The 19,547-nt window shown below is 42.7% G+C and overlaps 3 protein-coding genes across 4 annotated transcripts; 1 reads left to right on the top strand and 2 right to left on the bottom strand.

The window, feature by feature from the left end:
- Positions 1–6,618: 6,618 nt before the first annotated feature.
- Positions 6,619–10,732, bottom strand: LOC311142889 (E3 SUMO-protein ligase ZBED1-like). Of its 2 annotated transcripts, none has more exons than XM_084178604.1 (2): positions 10,497–10,732; positions 6,619–9,837 (listed from the first exon to the last, which is right to left on the bottom strand). In XM_084178604.1, exon 2 carries the CDS (start codon positions 9,815–9,817, stop codon positions 7,142–7,144), a length of 2,676 nt encoding a protein of 891 aa, XP_084034730.1. In that variant the 5' UTR covers positions 9,818–9,837; positions 10,497–10,732; the 3' UTR covers positions 6,619–7,141. The 2 variants fall into 2 exon arrangements, with proteins under 2 accessions (XP_084034730.1, XP_084034731.1); XM_084178605.1 differs by having other exon boundaries at positions 10,296–10,732.
- A 198-nt stretch (positions 10,733–10,930) lies between these two features.
- LOC311142900 (alpha-soluble NSF attachment protein-like) lies at positions 10,931–15,077 on the top strand. Its single transcript, XM_084178618.1, has 11 exons — positions 10,931–11,155; positions 11,529–11,611; positions 11,706–11,822; positions 12,041–12,087; positions 12,232–12,309; positions 12,443–12,498; positions 12,625–12,709; positions 12,810–12,914; positions 13,001–13,069; positions 13,255–13,305; positions 13,391–15,077. Exons 1-11 carry the CDS (start codon positions 11,061–11,063, stop codon positions 13,490–13,492), a joined length of 888 nt encoding a protein of 295 aa, XP_084034744.1. The 5' UTR covers positions 10,931–11,060; the 3' UTR covers positions 13,493–15,077.
- Positions 15,078–15,385: 308 nt separating this feature from the next.
- LOC311142890 (radial spoke head protein 4 homolog A-like) lies at positions 15,386–19,547 on the bottom strand (the record flags this gene model as incomplete). The annotated part of the gene is made up of 7 exons (XM_084178606.1): positions 15,386–15,626; positions 15,727–15,844; positions 17,930–18,074; positions 18,171–18,620; positions 18,712–19,014; positions 19,136–19,364; positions 19,450–19,547. 7 exons carry the CDS (start codon positions 19,545–19,547, stop codon positions 15,386–15,388), a joined length of 1,584 nt encoding a protein of 527 aa, XP_084034732.1.

Here is a 19,547-nt window from a genome sequence, read left to right on the forward strand (position 1 = left end):
CAGAGCAGAACATCTCTCAGTCAATGCCTATCTTAGTCCTGGACACGTGGATGCAGCGGTCTGACAAAAGTCCCAGGTGCCCAGGTGAATTACATCCACCCCAGTGGGCCCCTGAGCCTAGTAACATCAGCACTGCTACGATACCATCACTACCTCCTGGAGTGGATGGCCCAAGTCCTCATGGATGGGAGAGTGTAGATGACTTCCCTGTGTCTGACCTCCAAGTGCTTGAAGAAATGTTGTCCTCTCATCCCTGTAGTGAGGTTGGTAACGGGGAGTGTTTATTGAAGCCAGCGTCCTCAGAGAAGAGCTACTCTCCGTCCAAGCAGGAGCAGTCGACTTATGGCCAGATGAACTCGGAAGGGAAACCCCAAGTTAACACTCAGCTTCATTCTTTTGAACCAACAGCAAGCTCCGATTCCAGTGTAACATCTACATCATTTCCCAACACTGTTTTCATCCACTCAAGCTCAAGTCTTCCAAACAAGCCCAACCCAGTCCCACCTATCCCACCACCACCAGCCATTGTCCTACCCTGCCTCTACAGTGTGCTGAAGTCAGATACTTGTAATACAAAGACCGACAGTAAGCGGAAGAGAGAGAGGAGGAAGAAGATGAGGGCTGTAGATCTTCCCGCTCCACCTCTATCCATACCTCGCCCCACCTCTCTCCTGGCTCCCCGACGTCCCCGCCCTCGACCACACTACCTAGTCTCCCCAAGCCAGGTGGCTATGGCCTCTTTCAGCTCAGACAGCAACCCTTGTCAGACCTTCCAGGTACGTGCACTACTAGCGGTGATCAACAATTTAACACATACCAGTTTGTTTATCAATACTGTATTTATAATATTTCTATATTCCTCTGTACAGGGAAGAACTATCAGTGTGCCAGGAGAGGGACAAGAGTGTAGTGACAGGTAAGTCAACTTGTAACAGTTACATTTGATGAATAGAAATAGGGAGCTTTACAAAAAAACAATTACACTGAACAAAAATATAAACACAACATGTAAAGTGCTGGTCCCATGTTTCATGAGCTGAAATAAAAGATCCTAGACATTTTTCATACGCACAAAAAGCTTATTTTTCTTACATTTTGGCCACAAATTTGTTTACATCCCTGTTAGTGGGCGTTTCTCCTTTGCCAAGATAATCCATCCACCTGACAGGTGTGGCATATTAAGAAGCTGATTAAACAGCATGATCATTACACAGGTGCACCTTGTGCTGGGGACAATAAAAGGCCATTCTAAAATGTGCAGTTCTGTCCCACAACACAATGCCACAGATGTCTCAAGTTTTGAGGGAGCGTGCAGTTGGCATGCTGACTGCAGGAATGTCCACCAGAGCTGTTGGCAGAGAACTGAATGTTTAATTTCTCTACCATAAGCCGCCTCCAACGTCGTTTTAGAGAATTTGGCAGTACGTCCAACCGGCCTCACAACAGAAGACCACATGTATGGCGTTGTGTGGGCGAGCGGTTTAATGATGTCAACGTTGTGAACAGAGTGCCCTATGGTGGCGGTGGGGTTATGGTATGGGCAGGCATAAGCTACAGACAACAAACACAATTGCAATTTATTTATGGCAATTTGAATGCACAAAAATACCGTGACGAGATCCTGAGGCCCATTTAAAAAAAAAATTTTTTTATCTGTGAACAACAGATGCATATCTGTATTCCCAGTCATGTGAAATCCATAGATTAGGGCCTAATTAATTTATTTCAATTGACTGATTTCCTCATATGAACTGTAACTCAGTAAAATCAATGAAATTGTTGCATGTTGTGTTTATATTTTTGATCAGTAGAGATTGGCCTCTTAACTGCTGGTCTTCTTCCCATAGGATATTACCTAGCTCTCACCAGACAGAACACAGCAACAAGGCCAAGTCCTCAAGTGGACCATATGCACCCTGTATTAAAATGGAACCTTACTCTCCAGAGGTAACAGCTTCCTTAGCCGTATAGTTATTTGCATGATGATATTATTAAACATTAGTAATCTTTGGGTGCTTTTTTTATTACATGTCCAGATGTCAAGTAAGAACAAACTTTTGTCATTACAGCCTGTATGTCTATTTGTGCTTATGATGTTTCCTGCAGCCTGGAGAGAGAGGACCACAGACTCTGAGGTCGCCATCTAGAACAGAACACATGCCTCTGTCTCCTTTGGTCATACCTGTTTCAGTTCCAGTCTCTGTGGAGACTGACCCTGACAGTCCTTCGTCACTCAATGTAAGTATAGGAAAAAATTGATTACAACGGTCAGTGCCTTCTTAAATCATTACTGCCGAGCAATATGAAAAATTATAACTTGATAACCCCCCTGTTGTTGGTTGTGTGGCAGGCGGAGAACCCTCAGAATGGTTCAGGGAGGTCAAAGAGGAGCCGGCGTCTTGACTTCATGAAGACTCTGATCATCCCTCCTCCCATGCTCCCACAGCCATCCCAACGGAGGCTCCTAGGAGAGGAGGGTGGGGGTGCTCCCTGGTGTCGTGCAGCAGGCGGCTACCCCAGTCAGCTACGCTCCCCCATGTACCTGGCAGACCACCTGCTCAACCCCAGCTTCCAGCCTCCTCCCTACACACCCCCACCCATGCTGAGCCCCCTACGCCCAGGGACCGGCCTGTACTTCAGCACACTGCCTTGGTTTCACCCCGGTCCTCCCCCTCCCAGCAGCTACACCGCCTCTTTGGGTTTGTTTCACATTAGGAAGTATCTTCCCAGGTTCAGAGTTTTGCCACTGAAATACATGAAGAACTTTGTGTTTTATGGCTTCTGCTTTTCAGATGGAGCTGATGGAATCTCCTTGATGATGGACGACACAGTGGTCAACATAGAGCCGTACGTTTCTCTTGGAAGTGTGTTCAGCCAACGCTTTAGTGTTACAATCCTTGAGAGTCAGTCTATTAATAAGGAGCCTGTGTGATTTCCAGGAGAATCAACGTGGGCCAACGTTTCCAGGCTGAGATCCCACCCATACGTAACCTGCTTCTAATGTTATATGATGAGCACCCTGCCCAGCTTGTCTGGGCTCCATGGGGAGACATATCCAGCAACATGGAAACACAAAGAGGGGGTATGTTTCTCTTTTTCACACACACACACACACACGGTTGTTCGATATATTGGTATGAGCTACTGTATTGCTAGTACAACTGATACTAGGTTGAAGATATGTAGGTTAGGACAACGTAATAACCATGCGGAAGCGTTCGAAAATAGACAAATTCATGGGACCAGCACCATTGCTGATTCTACAGGATTAGCATTGAAAACGTGACCCGCAGTCGGGGAATCAAGTAATAAAGTTGCTGTAGATCATTTTTAAAACGTTGAAATTAATAGATTGACAGTAAAACAGTTATGCTATGTGTTTGCTGAGTAGTTAGTTGAAATTCACAACGTTTTTTTCTCACTTTGATGGCGAAATTTCTGTTCTGCTAAAATTAACTTCCAGTAATTTTAGCTCGCATTCCTGGTCCCATTGTTTATAATTCTTCCGCTTTTATGCAAAGAGTTATGGGATGTTAGAATCCTCTTGTCCTAACTTGGGTAGCTTCAACCTAGACCTGATATCGACATGATCAGTTAACAGAAAGAGTTACCACTGAAATGTGAGAGAGGTTGACTTGCTTGTCTGCTTGACTGTGTTTCCAGTGACTGAACTGATGGACTTGTGCTGTTCCAGCATACTGCCAGGAGGGGGCACCAACACAGAGCTGGCCCTCCACTGTCTGCATGAGGTGCAGGGAGACATTCTGGTGAGCAGTACAACAGTATGGTACCTAAGCTCAGCTCAAATTGAAGACAATGTTGATTCAGGACAACCAATGGTATACATTGTGTGTTGTATCCCTAGGCTGCACTGGATTTACTGTTAGTCAGGGGAGACTTCCGTTCCTCAACACACCCTTTGAGTGACTATCACTACCCAGGTACCCAATTTGATACTCTGAAAAGTGGAATGAAGATAAATGAGTTATGAATATTGATGCACATTTCAAGACTATTCAGTTATGTTCTTTGATGTTTCTTCCATGTTTAGTTCAAGCCATGCTGTACATGCTACTAATACTTTCATTTCTTGTCATAAAACTGTCATAAAACCTATGGCTGACAGGGTCAGATGATTGGAGTCCTCAAGAGAAGAAACTATTTCGTAAAGCGCTGCTCACCCATGAGAAGAACTTCCAGCTTATTCACAGTGTGGTAAGAGAATCATAATATTGAAATGGCCAAATATACTGACTGTACAAAACATTAAGAACACCTTCCTAATATTGAGTTGCAACCCCCCTTTTGCCCTCAGAACAGCCTCAATTCATTGAGGCATGGACTCTACAAGGTGTCGAAAGCGTTCCACAGGGATGCTGGCCCATGTTGACTCCAGTGCTTCCCACAGTTGTGTCAAGTTGGCTAGATGTTCTTTGGGTGTTGGACCATTCTTGATACACACAGGAAACTGTTGAGTGTGAAAAACCCAGCAGCGTTGCAGTTCTTGACACAAACCGGTGCGCCTGGCACCTACTACCATACCCCGTTCAAAGGCACTTCAATATTTACTTGCCCATTCACCCTCTGAATGGCACACATACACAATCCATGTCTCAATTGTGTCAAGGCTTAAAAATCCTCCTTTAACCTGTCGTCTTCCCTTCATCTACACTGATTTGAAGTGGATTTAACAGGTGACATCAATAAGGGATCATAGCTTTCACCTGGATTCACCTGGTCAGTCTATGTCATGGAAAGAGCAGGTGTTCATAATGTTTTATACACTCAGTGTATACTTGTAATGTCGTGCTGCAACTGGACAGGGTATAGACAGAGAAGGATAACTGAAGAAATTGCATTGACTTGACAGTTGTCTCACACTGAAGTTACAGACTAAGTCCGTCTCCCAGTGTGTGGAGTACTACTATGCCATGAAGAAGCTCAAGAAATTCAAGCAACGCAGCCGAGGATCAGACAAAAAGGAAGCAGTTGGTGAAGAGCCTGTGAGTGTAGTGTAGTATGGTATAGTATAGTATAGTATTGGAAAATATGTATCAAACCTCCTATATAGTACAAACAGTTTACAGAAACAGATTTACAGATTTACTTACTATGTATAGTGTAGTATAGTATAGTATTGGAAAATATGTATCAAACCTCCTATACAGTACAAACAGTTTTAGGTGTACAGAAACAGATTTACTTACTATGTCAAACAAGTCACCCAATATTTTCCAATGAAATAATTTCCACTACCTGTATACAGCAGATGGAGTCACCTGGCTGTTATGAGGACAACCATGTGGGACGGAGAGGGCCCAGGAGGACACTTACTAAACCAGGGAACAGGACTAAAGGGGTACAGGAGGAGCAGACTACCACAGGAGGTGCTTTGGAGTACATCTGTCGAGAGTGTGGGCGGTCAGTGGAACTTCGCTAAAACAATGCCAGGGACACATCACAATGATATTGCATAACATTGCTGTCTTGTTGAGCATGCCCTTGGTTAATTAAGCCAGGATGACTTGTTGACCCCCCTCTCTATTTTTGAGCACCTTTGAGCTTAATGTTCTCACATCATCATACTGACATGCATAATTCTGTCCCGCTACATGTCCTCCAGGGTATTTGACAAGGTGAAGAGTCGTAGTGCTCATATGAAGACCCACCGGCAGCAGGAGAGGGAGTGGCTGACCAAGTATGTCTGTCCTATGGGCTGCCCTGCAGACAACCCTCATGAAGGAGATCCAGGTCAGGACTCTGACAAGGTGCCTTTACTCTACTGTACCAGAGGGATCCTCTATAAATAAATAAATAATATAATATAATATAATAGTTGTGAGCACAGGACTGTTTCAGTTACTGACAAGTCAAGTGTAAGTCGAACTCTTACACATGACCGAAATTCACTCGCAATGAATTCATATTGGCAGGTATTTATTGAAAATCACTTCTAAATAATGTTTAACTAAAGAAAGCAACAACAACAATTGACTTATTTTTTTCTTTCCAAAAAACACACCCTACGATAAGGTTTAGAACTTAATGTGATGTTGCATTGATGTTCCTTTGTCATTCTCTGCTGTTGGACAACTGGTTCCGTTATCGTTGGTTCACATTGTCCCAAAGTTTCTAAACCACATGCTCTTTTTAAGCAACCTGAAATCCTTGCTAAAATGTCCTGTAGATTTAATTACATTTGTATCCATATGAAATCCAAAGTTTGCTTGGTATGCTCAATTGAATAATCCATTGTAAGATAATTACGTTATTAGTAGTTATTACTCTTTGTTTACAACTACAATACATTGACAATTGGTCATAAAAAATGCATATGAATCAGGGTTAGATCCTGGGCAGCTGAGAACAGAGAATGCATTTACTGAACTGTGGCCCGCTCCTCACAAACTGTTTTGGCCTGAGTTTAACACTTCTGGATTGGATCTTGTGTTATTTATGTTATTTAAGTTAAAAGTCTTGATGAACAATCTATTAGTTCAGGAAGAGTACTGTCCTTTACCTGAGTGGCATGTCCTCTATGTGAGAGTGTTGATGAAAGTTAAACTTGTTGTCTCACTCAGGTGTTGTTATAAAATAAACGTGTTTGTCTGAACAATGTTGTTTTCAACCATTCCTTTAATACAACAGTTCTTCACAGTTAGTGTTTGAGACATTCCTCATTTCTAAATCGACATCATGCTGCAATTACTGTACAAGCTTCTCAGTTGAACCAGTGTTTTGACTTTATGCAAACCAAAGGATAACATGCATTTTTGTTGTCATTCAGCTAGTGACCATACATCTACAACTTCTCACACCTTTACATATAGGCTACATCTTTTTTGGTATGGTACATTTTGAAAGCGCTTTACAACGATTTATGATGTAAATCCCAACTCAAATGTAGATATGTAGGGCAGACACTATTTTACATGTAATTACAGACGCCACACAAGTGTGGCTTTGAGCTGCATTATTTGTTTGCCTTGTCGTTGATTTTTCAACTCTTCACCTAGACGAGTTGAAGTCAGATAAATCTTAGGCATGAATGGATGGATCTTTTCTCACAGGCCTATGTTTTGTGCATATGCACAACATTGTTCTTACTTTATAAAGTAAGGTATATAGACTGATCACAAGTTCACAACTTCTCCCCTCCCACCAAAGTCTTGCTCTCATAGGACACTAAAGACTGATACAGAGTCTGCTTGGCTCCATTCCTGTCACTGCCCCTCTCTTCATGCCTCGTAGACCCGCCCATCAGTTTCTCCACATAGTCACTGTTCTGGTGAAGGAATAGAATATGATCCAAATGCTGTGGCCCCAGAATGGCCCTGCGTTGAGCAACAGTAGTCTCTCTAGGAGCAAAAGCTCTGTCTGCAGGCACAGCAGTAGCAGGGATAGCCAGAAATGTACGGGCAAGTCTGGCCACGGCAGGGAAGCGATGCTCCTTAGAGCGCCACCAGTGCAGAGGTGACAGGCTGCGTTTGCACAGTGGCTCTGCGATGTAGTTCTCCAGCTGTTGGTGTATCTCAGGCATTCGCTCAGTGGGATCCTCTCCTAGCAGTATGTCGTACATGCTTTTGGGCACAGGGCTCACTTGCCTATAAACAGGGGGCTGCAGGTCTTCTTTTAACAGGCTAGACAGTCCTGCTACTCTCCTAGGACCATTTCCAGCACTGCAGCGCGAGCCTTCACCCAGTCCCTCTCCACTGACGTGTGACGGGGCAGTCTGGGACAGCCCCTTTAACTGTTGCTGCAGCACAATAATGTCCCCCTCTTCATTTGATTCACAGGACACAGGTGAATCCAGAGGAGCGATGGTTGACTGTGAGTTATCCAATCCCTTATTCCTCACTTCCTTTTCCCTTTCCTCTTCGCAATCCGCATCATTACCTCCTTTGTCACGCTGTCTGCTCATTTCCTCCACCTCTGTTTGTGCTTGAGCAGATAATAGCTCCTTGACCTTGTCGTGCAGCTTACTACGTGCATGTGGGCTGAGGAAGCGCAGCTCCTTAAACCTCGGATCCAGGAATGAGGAGAGGACGGCAGGGCTGTCCAGTAAGGCCTCGTCTTCACCCAGTCTCCACTGTCGCTCCATCCCTGACCGCACTGTCTCCATGACTCCTCGAGCCACAGGGCAGCTGGTCTCTGCGATATGTTGCTCTAGGACACGAGATACGCCATGCAGGCACGGCATAAGGGCGGAGATGGACAAATTGATGTCCTCACTCAAAAAGGAGGCAGCGATGCGCACGGTCTTAAGCACTGGCACCAGCTCCTGGAGGAGGCGCCACTGGTGGTCTGCTAAATTTGGAGCAGCTTTCTGCTCCTCTAGAACTGAGCTCACTACCCACTTCAGCTCTAGCAGACTCTCACACATGTCGATAGCAGTTGCCCAGCGCCCTGGGTCATCCAGCACCAGACAAGCACCTGCCTTATTCGCAGCCTCTGCCTTGTGGATCAGGGCAGCGGCAGCAGGTGCGTCATGCTGGAAATGTGAGATAATCCTGCGGGCCTCAGCAAGAGCCTGTCTGACAGGTTCCATCCATAGTCCTTCCTGGATGCAGAGTTTGAGGGCTTCCCCTGCACAGTGTAATGCTACCCAGCCCTCTGGGAGATCCTGAAGTGATTGGCCTGGTCCAGCAATACGATTTTCTTTTTCTTTCGGAAGTCCCATATTCTCAGTCTCTCTGGCCTCTGAGATCCTGGGAGTATCATGCACAACACAGAAAACAGAGCTCTGGGGAAGATGGAATTCAGAGATAACTGCCTTCAGGGTGTCCCCAAATTGAATGAGCCCTCTTTCACAAGTATCCTCTCTGATATTGGGCATGGGACAGGTCTGAAGCACACAACGGGCCAAGCGCCAGTCTTTGTCAACAAAATGTGCACTTACAGTGACGAAGAGCCGGCCGCCTGCTCCCACCGCACAACCTGCTACTGACTGCCAGTATTCAGTGCAAAGTGTTATGCAACGTGGAGCAAGGCCAGACTGAAGATACTGCTGCAGGTGCCGTTTCAGAACATCATAGTGATGCCAAAGAAGGCTGCCAAGCTGAGAGGGAGAGGGCACTGGGTACTGTGGTTCTAAGCAGCTCAACAGAAGACGAAATCCCCTCTCCTCCACCACAGACAGTGGCTGCAAGTCCCTGTACACCATTTCCAATATTAGGTCAGTCAGGACCCCAGTACGCTTGTCATTGGATTCTTTGACATCAGTGCCACTACGGTAGGTATCACCAAAGTTGTTGTTCTCACTGTATAGTAATCCAGTATTTGAGTTTGACGGTTCCAAATCTTGGCTGGAGACAGGGTTTGCATTGGCACCGCCTCCTACATCTGGGGGAGGAGCACATGTGATTCGTGCACGTTTGGCCGTCCCTTGTTCAGGAGATAAGTCAGCATCCTGCTGTTCCTCTTTTACAACTATGTGCAAATCCGTCTGGAACATGCATGTGTTGGCTGTAGCAGATGTAGTAGAGATGTTGCAGGGGAATCCGGGCTGGGCCATCGGCTGGATTGATGTAGCTGGAATCGGGGCCCCGGCCACTGCTGTGTTATCAAGTACAGGTGGCGCGTTGTCGCGTATATTATGTTTGCGGACGAGGTGCTCCCTCATTGTTGTAGTGCTGTTGTGAAAAGACAACTGCCTCTTGCATATATTACACTCTACATACATCTCATTAAGCTGGATGTAGTAATTCCAAACTGTGGACTTGCGCCTATCCAAAACCAGTCCTGTTGCTCCCCGATCCCCCCTTCTCCTCAAATTTGGGGCCAGACTGCTGGTCAGGGTGTACCCTCGGAAATCCATGTTAGAGTTGTCGGAGATAACTAGAATGGAAGATAAAATAAATAAATAATCAGTGTTAGGTCAAATTGTGTTTTGTTACATAGCTTCCAAATATTAAGATGTACAAATAATTACCATATAACTACCTCAGTAGCCTACTACACAGTAATAACAACAACTCATTAAAAAGGGCACAGCAAACATGCACTAATTGTAGGATGATGATACACCATCATATTTGGCATGCATTGAGATTTTCCTTTCTATATATATCAAAACAGAATAATGATCTCAATATGTACTCCTGACTGAAATATTTTCACCGCCAAGGAGTTTGAGGTTCCTAAACTCCTGAGCTGTCTCTCAATTCAGACTAGGGACCGTTGATCACCTGAGATTAACAATTATGACCAACTAGCTAGTAATTATCTCGAGTCCAGAACAATTTGAATATGAAAAATAAAACATTCACACAAATATAAGAACCCCAGCTGAATACCTTCATAAAATTACGGCGCCTGTGGTTTCAAAATAAGGACATCTCTATCAACAGTGGTGATCTTTGAACAGGAAAGGATAAAATACTTTGGGTTATAGTCAATCGTTCATGCGCTCCAGATGCGCTCTGAAAAACGAGAAACCCTCAAATAACCAAATACAATTTTGCCCAAATGAACGCATATATGATATCCTAAAATACCTGTGTTTTTTTCCGCAAATGGTATTGCAAGCTTATATTGCTGTGATGGTAGGAGAAGCTTTGTTCACAATGAAAACAGTAAACTATGCTCTTTTTTAGCATCCAATTTAAAGCCAAACCGTCTATGTAAACTTCATTTGAGTGGTTGATAGTCCTCCATTGTTTGTAGTAATATTTCGGTGATACGCGCAATGATACAAATGTATCCAAAATGATTCTTGCTACAACAATGTATCACAGCAGGAGCGTATTCATTAAGGAAACCGTTTACCGAAGCAAACGGAACGAAACGGGATTTGTCCAATAGAAACGGTCGTTTGCGGTTTCCGTTTGTAGTAAACTGTTTCGCAACAGACAAAACGTTTTGCAACAGAATTGACGTAATGATTACACCCAGTGTTGCCTACCATCACGTGATTTGTACTTCCGGTTTCAGTGTGACGTGGGCGTATAATAACAACGGATGTGACGCGTAGCTAAATGTAAATACAGAGCTTACTGTGTTCTGCATTGAATACTACGTACAATTTCCAGAGCTAACGAATAATACATTGTTTAAATAATATGGATAATTCCGGGAAAGAGAAGGAGGCTTTGGCTCTCATCGCTGAGGCTGATAAAAAGATGAAATCCTCACGAGGATTTGGGATGTTGTTCGGGTATGTGCCAACTAAGTTTAGCTTGCTAGCTTGTTTATTTGATTTGTATTAGCTAGCTACTACTAATTCAGATCCGCGTCCCATATGTATTTTAACATCAAAGTATGTACCTACGAAAACACTCACCAAAGAATAACTATATATACGTTGACGATAACGTTGGCTAGCTAGCTATGTTACACCAACATTGAGTACTCAGTCAAATATTCCCTATTCATCTGGTCTACTGACAGTGTTGTTATATCACTTTGTTAGCAGCCTGGCTATATCTCATGTTTTGCCTTTTTCGTTCATTGCCATGTCAAGCATGTTTGATGTTTGTTGTACGTAGTATTCGTTAGGTCTAAACAACATTGTCTGTGTTTTTCTCCAGAGGTTCATCCCGGAAGTATGAGGAAGCGTGTGACATGTATGTGAGGGCAGCAAACATGTTCAAAATGGCCAAAAATTGGAGTGGTAAGATTTGGTTACAATTTTATAGTGGACATTTAGAACAACGGGGATTGTGTTGGATGTAACCAACCTAATATTGGTTCACATTTTGTTCCAGCTGCTGGCAACGCATTCTCCCAAGCAGCACACCTCCATCTGCAGATGGACAACAAACTTGATGGAGCCATCAATTTACTTGATGCAGGCAATGCTTTCAAAAAAGCAGACCCACAAGGTACACCCCATTTTACTGAAAGAGATTACAATTGCATTATCAAAATTATAGTTGGGTTTATGGAACAGACATTAAATATAAATTGTATTATATCCTCAAAGGTTGAACAATGTGTGGCGCTGTATATGCCCTATTAGAATCCTACACTGAAGATCCAGGGTAAACAGTAATTCCTGTGTGACTGTGATTCTATTTGAGTGTACTTTTCATCTCCACAGAGGCCATCAACTGCCTGAACCAAGCCATTGAAATTTACACCGACATGGTGAGAAGCTGGGAGTATTTCTGCATTTACTAGTGTAACAAAGAAGTAAATCTGAAGCCTGCTCAATGATAGAAAATTGTGCCTAGTGTTCAGGAGCAGTAACTGTATGGTGATGATGATTATTTCACCTTTTTTTGTCTGCAGGGCCGTTTCACCATTGCAGCCAAACACCATATATCTATTGCTGAGATCTACGAGAGTGAGCTATTAGACGTTGATAAGGTCAGTTATAAGAGCCTTATAGAGTGTGGTATCCTGTAATGTACTGTTTAAAAAAATAATAATCTTTCACATATTTCAGCCTTTGGTATTACTGAGAGGCCATGACTAGTAAATGTGCATCTTTAATCCACAGGCCATTGCTCACTATGAACAGGCTGCAGATTACTACAAAGGGGAGGAGTCAAACAGGTGTTTCAATGTTCTGGCATAATCTCTTATGGATTTACTGGTCTATTCCATCCCACTTTTCATACATTTATTTTAGTGTTGTGTGAATGTCTTGAACTGATTAGTTTCTTGCCAATCTAATTGTAGTGCTGCAAATAAGTGCCTTTTGAAAGTGGCCACCTATGCTGCCCAACTGGAACAGTACCAGAAAGCCATTGAGATTTATGAACAGGTGTGTATTTACCCATGTATGTGTATTAAATGACCAATTAACTGCATTAGTGGGCTTTCCCCAATTACCTTATTATGAGTTTGTTTTGTGTAATGCTTAGATCGGAACATATGCAATGGACAGCGTCCTGTTGAAGTATGGAGCTAAAGACCACTTCTTTAAAGCAGCTCTTTGTCACTTCTGTGTGGACATGCTTAATGCAAGGGTGAGTCTTTATTTTCTTATACTTACATCAACACTTTGCCTCTATGTAGTAGTTTTGACTTGCTCTGATCTCTTGTCTACCGTCAGCTGTCTGTACAGAGATATGAGGAAATGTTTCCAGCCTTCTCAGACGCTAGAGAATGCAAACTGGTTAAGGTAGGTCTATTATTATACCATCGGTCACTATGTTTGTATTTCGTATTTCTGCTTTGTTTTCAAAGTTAAACAGCTCTTTGAATGGCTTTATATCTGAGTGGATATAAAAGCAAACATGACACATTTCCTGAGTGATAAGTATTGTGACAGTGTACAATAAATGTCTTATGCTGTATTTTTAACAGAAACTTCTAGATGCATATGAGGAACAGGATGTGGATGCATTCACCGATGCGGTAGGTTTTTCTCATGCCATTCCATGATGACAGAATTATGTTTAAATTATGTTTGTCCATTAAACCAGTTCTCCTTCTCTAACAGGTGAAGGACTTTGACTCCATCTCAAGATTGGATCAGTGGAACACCACTATGTTACTTAGGATCAAGAAACAAATACAGGATGATGAGAGCGACCTTCGCTAATCCTTCCCTCTGTTAATCCATCAGAACAAATCATAATCTCCCTCGCTACTCCTGGAACTTTAACACTATATATCACGTTACATTCCTGAATAACTTTCCATTTTTCTGTCTGGTTGGTCTCATCCTTTAATCACAGGCATTGAACCCTTTAAATGAGTGTTTCCTGTCTATCCACTTATCAATATCTGATGTGTTGTCAAGCAACAAGGGTCCTGGCCCAGACCCCAAAGATAAACTACTGGAAAAATCCTGTGTAGAATAGCACCAGGTAGATAAAGAAGTGTAGCTATTAGCTAGCCCATCCAAATAAGATGGATAATTACCTGATACTAAACATTGTTGTAGTTTATTTCTTGTCATGTGTTGTTTTCTGTCACAGTAACTCCACGTCACTCTCAAAGTGCTCATGCTTATAGGTAATCTATGTCCTGGACATTTCCAGAGGCAACATTTATGTACTACTAGAACATACTGTCATAAACTGGTTTGTTAAACACAGTGTTTCAGTCATAAAATGTCAAGGCTTCTACTTTACTTATTTGAAGTATGTTGTCATTGCTCAATGCTGCTCGTCTTACACAATAGCAAAGTCATCAGCCAAAGACGTTTTTAATTGGGCATCTTATATTGGGTTCAGACTACGGAAGAGATGGTACACATTTTTCAACTCTGTACATTATTTCAGAGGAGTCTGCTAACAGCCATTCCCCTTTATTTATTAATCTCTAAAATGTGAAATGTTGAATTGTGTTTTATTATACAGTAGATACTATTTCTGTTGTCATTCCAAAGGAAATAGATTTAAATTCCCACACAGGGAGATGATTCCTATCAACCTGTCCAGGCACTTAAAAGGTGGTGGCTTATTGCAACCTTGCACTTAACCATTTTGATTTATTGTCCATCTTGATTATTATTTGATTAAACATTTTGTTTTAAATTATACAATTATCTTGTGGCTTGACTAATAAGAGGTAAAGCATAGTACATGTACACTACACATTACTCAAACGTCTGTATTACAGAGAAACAGATTAAACGGAAGGATGATGATGATAGTTAATGATCCATGATAAACTTGTCTGCTTCATTTGATTTACAGAATGGTTTTTAACCTAATTCACTGGGTTAGCATAGATTAATCAAATAATTACTTGTATTGCATGCATTCCATGTCTTGTTTTATGCAAAATTAATAAGAAATCTGACTTTTTCTTCTCTGACTAGTTTCTGTCATGCTCTTTTATGGTTATAGAGATATATATACTTATTGAAGGCATACCTCACATGTTCTGACATGGCCAATTAAGGACAGGAGCAATTAGTGAGGTATTGAGTTACTTGTCTGCTTCATGTGGAAAGTAATAAACAGTGAAGTCTGCCTTGCCAACACATCTGACTAAGGGCTGATGGCTAAGAAAATATGTAAATTAAATGCACAAACATTGTTTAATTAAAACCTTTTGGGGTGGGACTCTGTTGGAGCATGGTGGGTTCGATCTGGGATCAGTGTGTGTTTTGCTCTCTACCTGTATTGTCTGTATAATCTTTAAAAAATGCCAAATAAAAATAACATGTACAAACATTGTTCTCTCAGTGCTTTGTGCTTGTGAAACAAAAAGGACATTGCTTAACTAATTGTTTTATTTGTTCTTTCCTGATAAATTAGAGGCTCTATTCAATCTGTAACGCTTCCACAGTAGAAATGTAAAGGTCATTTCCGATTGAGCCGACATATGCAGCGTCTCAACTAAAGCCGGAACATTGCCTTTCAATTTAAATCACGCTGTAAAGCTGAACTTCGGATGAGGATTAAATAGAGCCCTAGGGCTTTAGTCAACAGTAAATATTGCCTATTTTGTAATGTAGTGTCTGTTAACTACAAAGTCATCCTTAATCATCCTCTTCTTCCTCCTCCTCTTCGTCTTCACCCAGGCCCTCTGTCTCTTCTTGGGCAGCCTTCTGTTCCTCCAGGGCTGCTTTCAGTGCCTGCTCTTCCCCCAGACCGGGGTCCAGGGCCTCTGTGATCTCTGGCCCACTGGGGTATTCTCGCTGGGGCATTAATGGAACAGTTGGGATGTACCCTTCCCCTGCAAATTTCAAGCCCCAGCCAATGTAGATGTTCTCAAACTTCCTAAATTAGAAAACAAAAAATATATATTTATTTGATTGGGGATATTGTCTATATGCCACAGTTATAACAATATATAACATTACATTACACTCAATCTTACTTTCCACTGGCATAAGTATAAGCCCCTGGCCAGAGGTTTGAGCGCAGCACTGCAATAGCAAACTGAGAGATGAGGGTGGAGGACATCTTGGCGCTCCAGGGAGGGGTGTTGGTAGTCTCTGAAATGCACAGTGGTGGAAAAAGTACCCAATTGTCATACTTGAATAAAAGTAAAGATACATTAATAGAAAATGACTCAAGTAAAAGTGAAAGTCACCCAGTAAAATACTACTTGAGTAAAAGTCTAAAAGTATTTGGTTTTAAATATACTTCAGTATCAAAAGTAAATGTAATTGATAAAATGTACTTAAGTATAAAAAGTAAAAGTATAAATCATTTCAAATTCCTTATAGTAAGCAAACCAGACGGCACAATTGTCTTGTTTTTTTAAATGTATGGATAGCCAGGGGCACACTCCAACACTCAGACATAATTTGACAAACAAAGCATTTGTGTTTAGTGAGGCAGTAGATGACCAGGGATGTTCTCTTGATAAGTGCGTGAATTGGAGCTTTTTCCTGTCCTGCTATGCATTCCAAATGTAACGAGTACTTTTGGGTGTCAGGGAAAATGTATGGAGTAAAAAGTACATTATTTTCTTTAGGAATGTAGTGAAGTAAAAGTAAACGTTGTCAAAAATAAAAAGAGTAAAGTAAAGTACAGATAACCAAAAAAAACGACTTAAGTAGTACTTTAAAATATTTTTACTTAAGTACTTTACACCACTCGGAATACATACACATCATGCAGTCGAAGTGAGTTTAACACATAGGGAGAAATATTCACAATAGACATGCTACCAGCATAGAGTGAAAATGTAGGCTAACCAACACAGACTGAGAATATACCAATGACTATATATGAATGGACAAAGCCATCGCTTACATGACACCATTCATTCCTATGTGAAGACTAAATAGCGCATTGAAGCTAAATGAAGTTGGTTAAGATGGCGTCTCATGGAGACATAAAATGCGCAGTTTGAGCTGAAAAAGGCTATAAGGATACGCCTGATGCCCAAACTGATATTTAATGTCATAATTTATTAAAATTAGGTTAGGGTCTGGGTTAAGGGTTTGGTTAAGGTCAGGGTTAAGGTAAGGGGCAGTTTTAGGTTTCGGCTATTCGGGTATAGCCGCGGGAAGTAGGGGTGCTGAGGGTGCTGCAGCACCCCCTGATAAATCGTAATGAAAAAAATGTCATTAAATTTTTTTTATCTAATCTATATAGGCCTTTATTACTCCGGTCGTTGAATTTTTTCAACTAAATCAGTGAACTAGGCCTTTACTATTCCTGGTGACAGCACTCTATGAGCAGATCATTATTTTTCCTCAATCCCCCCCTCCCTCCTCTGTTGGCGGATATTTCTCGACAGCACCCCCAAACCAAAACTGCTTCCCGCGACCATGTAGTCGGTGTAAGCGTCAGCTGTGTCCTTATAGCAGAGTTTCTAAACCCGGAGACGAAACATTGCAAGACTTCTGGGAACACTTGCGAAGCAGACTTAGCAGACCAGGGTTTGGTGTGTTTGAGAAGTCAATGAGAGAAGTAAAAAATTCTTCATTAGTTGTTAATTTTATCGAAATCTAAAGGCAAAACCTAGATTCGAGCCAATGTCTTATGTATTTGAACATGTTATTACGCCAACCTCGTATATCGTAGGAGTGCCTTTGATTTTCCCACGGGGGGCCAGTATGAGAAATGTATGCACTCACTAACTGTAAGTCGCTCTGGATAAGAGCGTCTGCTAAATGACTCAAATGTCAAATGTAGGTGTCATCAGGGATTACTATTAGAGAAGCAGTTTAAGCCTATCTACTGTCTTTGCTTATAGTCTCTCCCGTTTGAAGCCACTCCAGGAAGTGACGTTGCAGGCTAACTCAGTGCTGCCCCCTCTCATTGAGTAACTCAAGGCCAACTGGGGTACTGCAGGCTGCCATTAGCAACTAAATTATCCTTATAACTTATTCTCTGTGCGATTTAAAAATACATACATCTGGTGTATTAGAAGCAATTATTGGTACCATCATTGTCTTAGAATATTTATTTTTTTACACAAAGATTGACCACAAAGATTGCCATTTTCCATTCACTATAATGGGGATCCTGTTTTGTGCAAACAAAGCCTTCAGTACCGCGGTCGGACTTTAACTTCTGTGGCTTCAATCAGATGGGGCAGTTGTTCTCCCCTGGAATAGACTGACCTGCATCCTCAGAGAGTGGAGTGAGGAGGGGAGGCCCCACCTCTGGCTCAGGCTCATCAGGCTCCTCCTCCTTCTCCTCTTCATCTGCTTCCTCCTCAAAGTCATCCTCAGGCTTGTCAGCCAGGTTCACCCACACACAGCGACCCTAGGAGAGGCCATGTGATCATCTTCAGGGCACAGAAAATTGCCTAAAAATGGCTTATCAGTATCACATTAGAAAAGGAATTTGTTTGAGTGTTACCTGTTGGAGGATGTGCTGGGCATGATGCACCCAGGTGGATAGAGATTCTGCCATTTCAGGAACAGGAATTCCCTCAAAGTCAGGATTCTCTTCAAAGCTGTCTCGGGCTCCCTCCTCTTCCTCCTCACCTTCCTCCTCTGCAAACTGATAGAACCCGAGGGGACTGACCTGTGTGCCGGCAGAGATGCGAGCAATTTGGGCTCGCAAATAGTTGGCCTCATTGCCAGGGAAAGGAGGATAGCTGATGATGGGGGCATCCAGTCTCCCTGTGAAGAATTTGCGGATGTGGCGTGCGGCTGTGATCTGGGTGGGAGTGACAGTGGGCAGCCTCACCCAGGGAAGGCCAGGCTCTCGGCACACAAAGTAAGTAAACTTGTTCACACCTGTGCGGTTGTCCTCCTTTGGCACCACAGGCGGGGGCTTGAAGGTGGATCTTGGGAGCGTATCAATCTAAAAAGCAAAGTCATCATAAAGTTTTCATAAAAGAAGAAACGTAATATGAAAGCAACATACAGTAAAACAGATTTTTTCAGTAACTCACCACTTCCACCACATCAGCTTCCTCATCATCATCCCGAGGTTCTCCATCTCTTTCCTCGTCTTCCACTGTTTCCTCATTACCCTCTTCCTCCTCCTCCCCCTCTCTGTACTCGCACTCAGCAACAAGATAGTTGCCTTCTATGCCCAGGATCTTTCCCCAAAGTCGGCAGCGCACTAGCGGTTGGGAATCCACCAGCTGCTTGAGTGCCAGGAAGACCTTCAGCATCTCCTCTCTGCCCAGTCCAACTCCAGCCTGCTCCAGGAAGAAGCCAAGCTCACTCACATTGGGGAGCGGTGTTTCTACCTGATGAGACACAGACACGTTTAAATAATTATTGATTACACTATACAACTTGCTCATGAGTTTCCCCAAATCAGTCTTGGTAAAATGAATGTGCAAGAACCTAGATAATTTATTATCTTACCAGTTCCTCCTCTTGGTCACCATCATCACCCCCTCTCCGTGAAAACAGTAACCTCTGTTGCTCAGCCAAGAGCTGTGCAGCAGGTGCCAGTGGCATGTCTCTCAAGGTGCTCTGCTTGTCCTGCAGCAATCCCTGCTTCACCTCACGGCTCATGTCTTCAATTACATCAACCACATTTTCTGGTCGCTCATCCATCACCTTGGTCAGTAGTCGTGCAAGATGGTCATAGCTGGAAAGGTTGGAGAACAGTGTCATAGTCACTTTACTAACAAGCTACCTTCACTATCCACTATGGCAATCATACAAATACTCACAGGTTGAGGTTACTTTTTGTACTATTCTTGAGCATAAAGGCCTTGAAGCAGATCGCTGTCTGCTCCCTTTGGTTGTTCAGTGCTCCCTCTGACTCCAT

Source organism: Coregonus lavaretus, assembly GCF_964263955.1.
Source record: "Coregonus lavaretus genome assembly, chromosome: 15".
Taxonomy (NCBI): Eukaryota; Metazoa; Chordata; class Actinopteri; order Salmoniformes; family Salmonidae; genus Coregonus; species Coregonus lavaretus.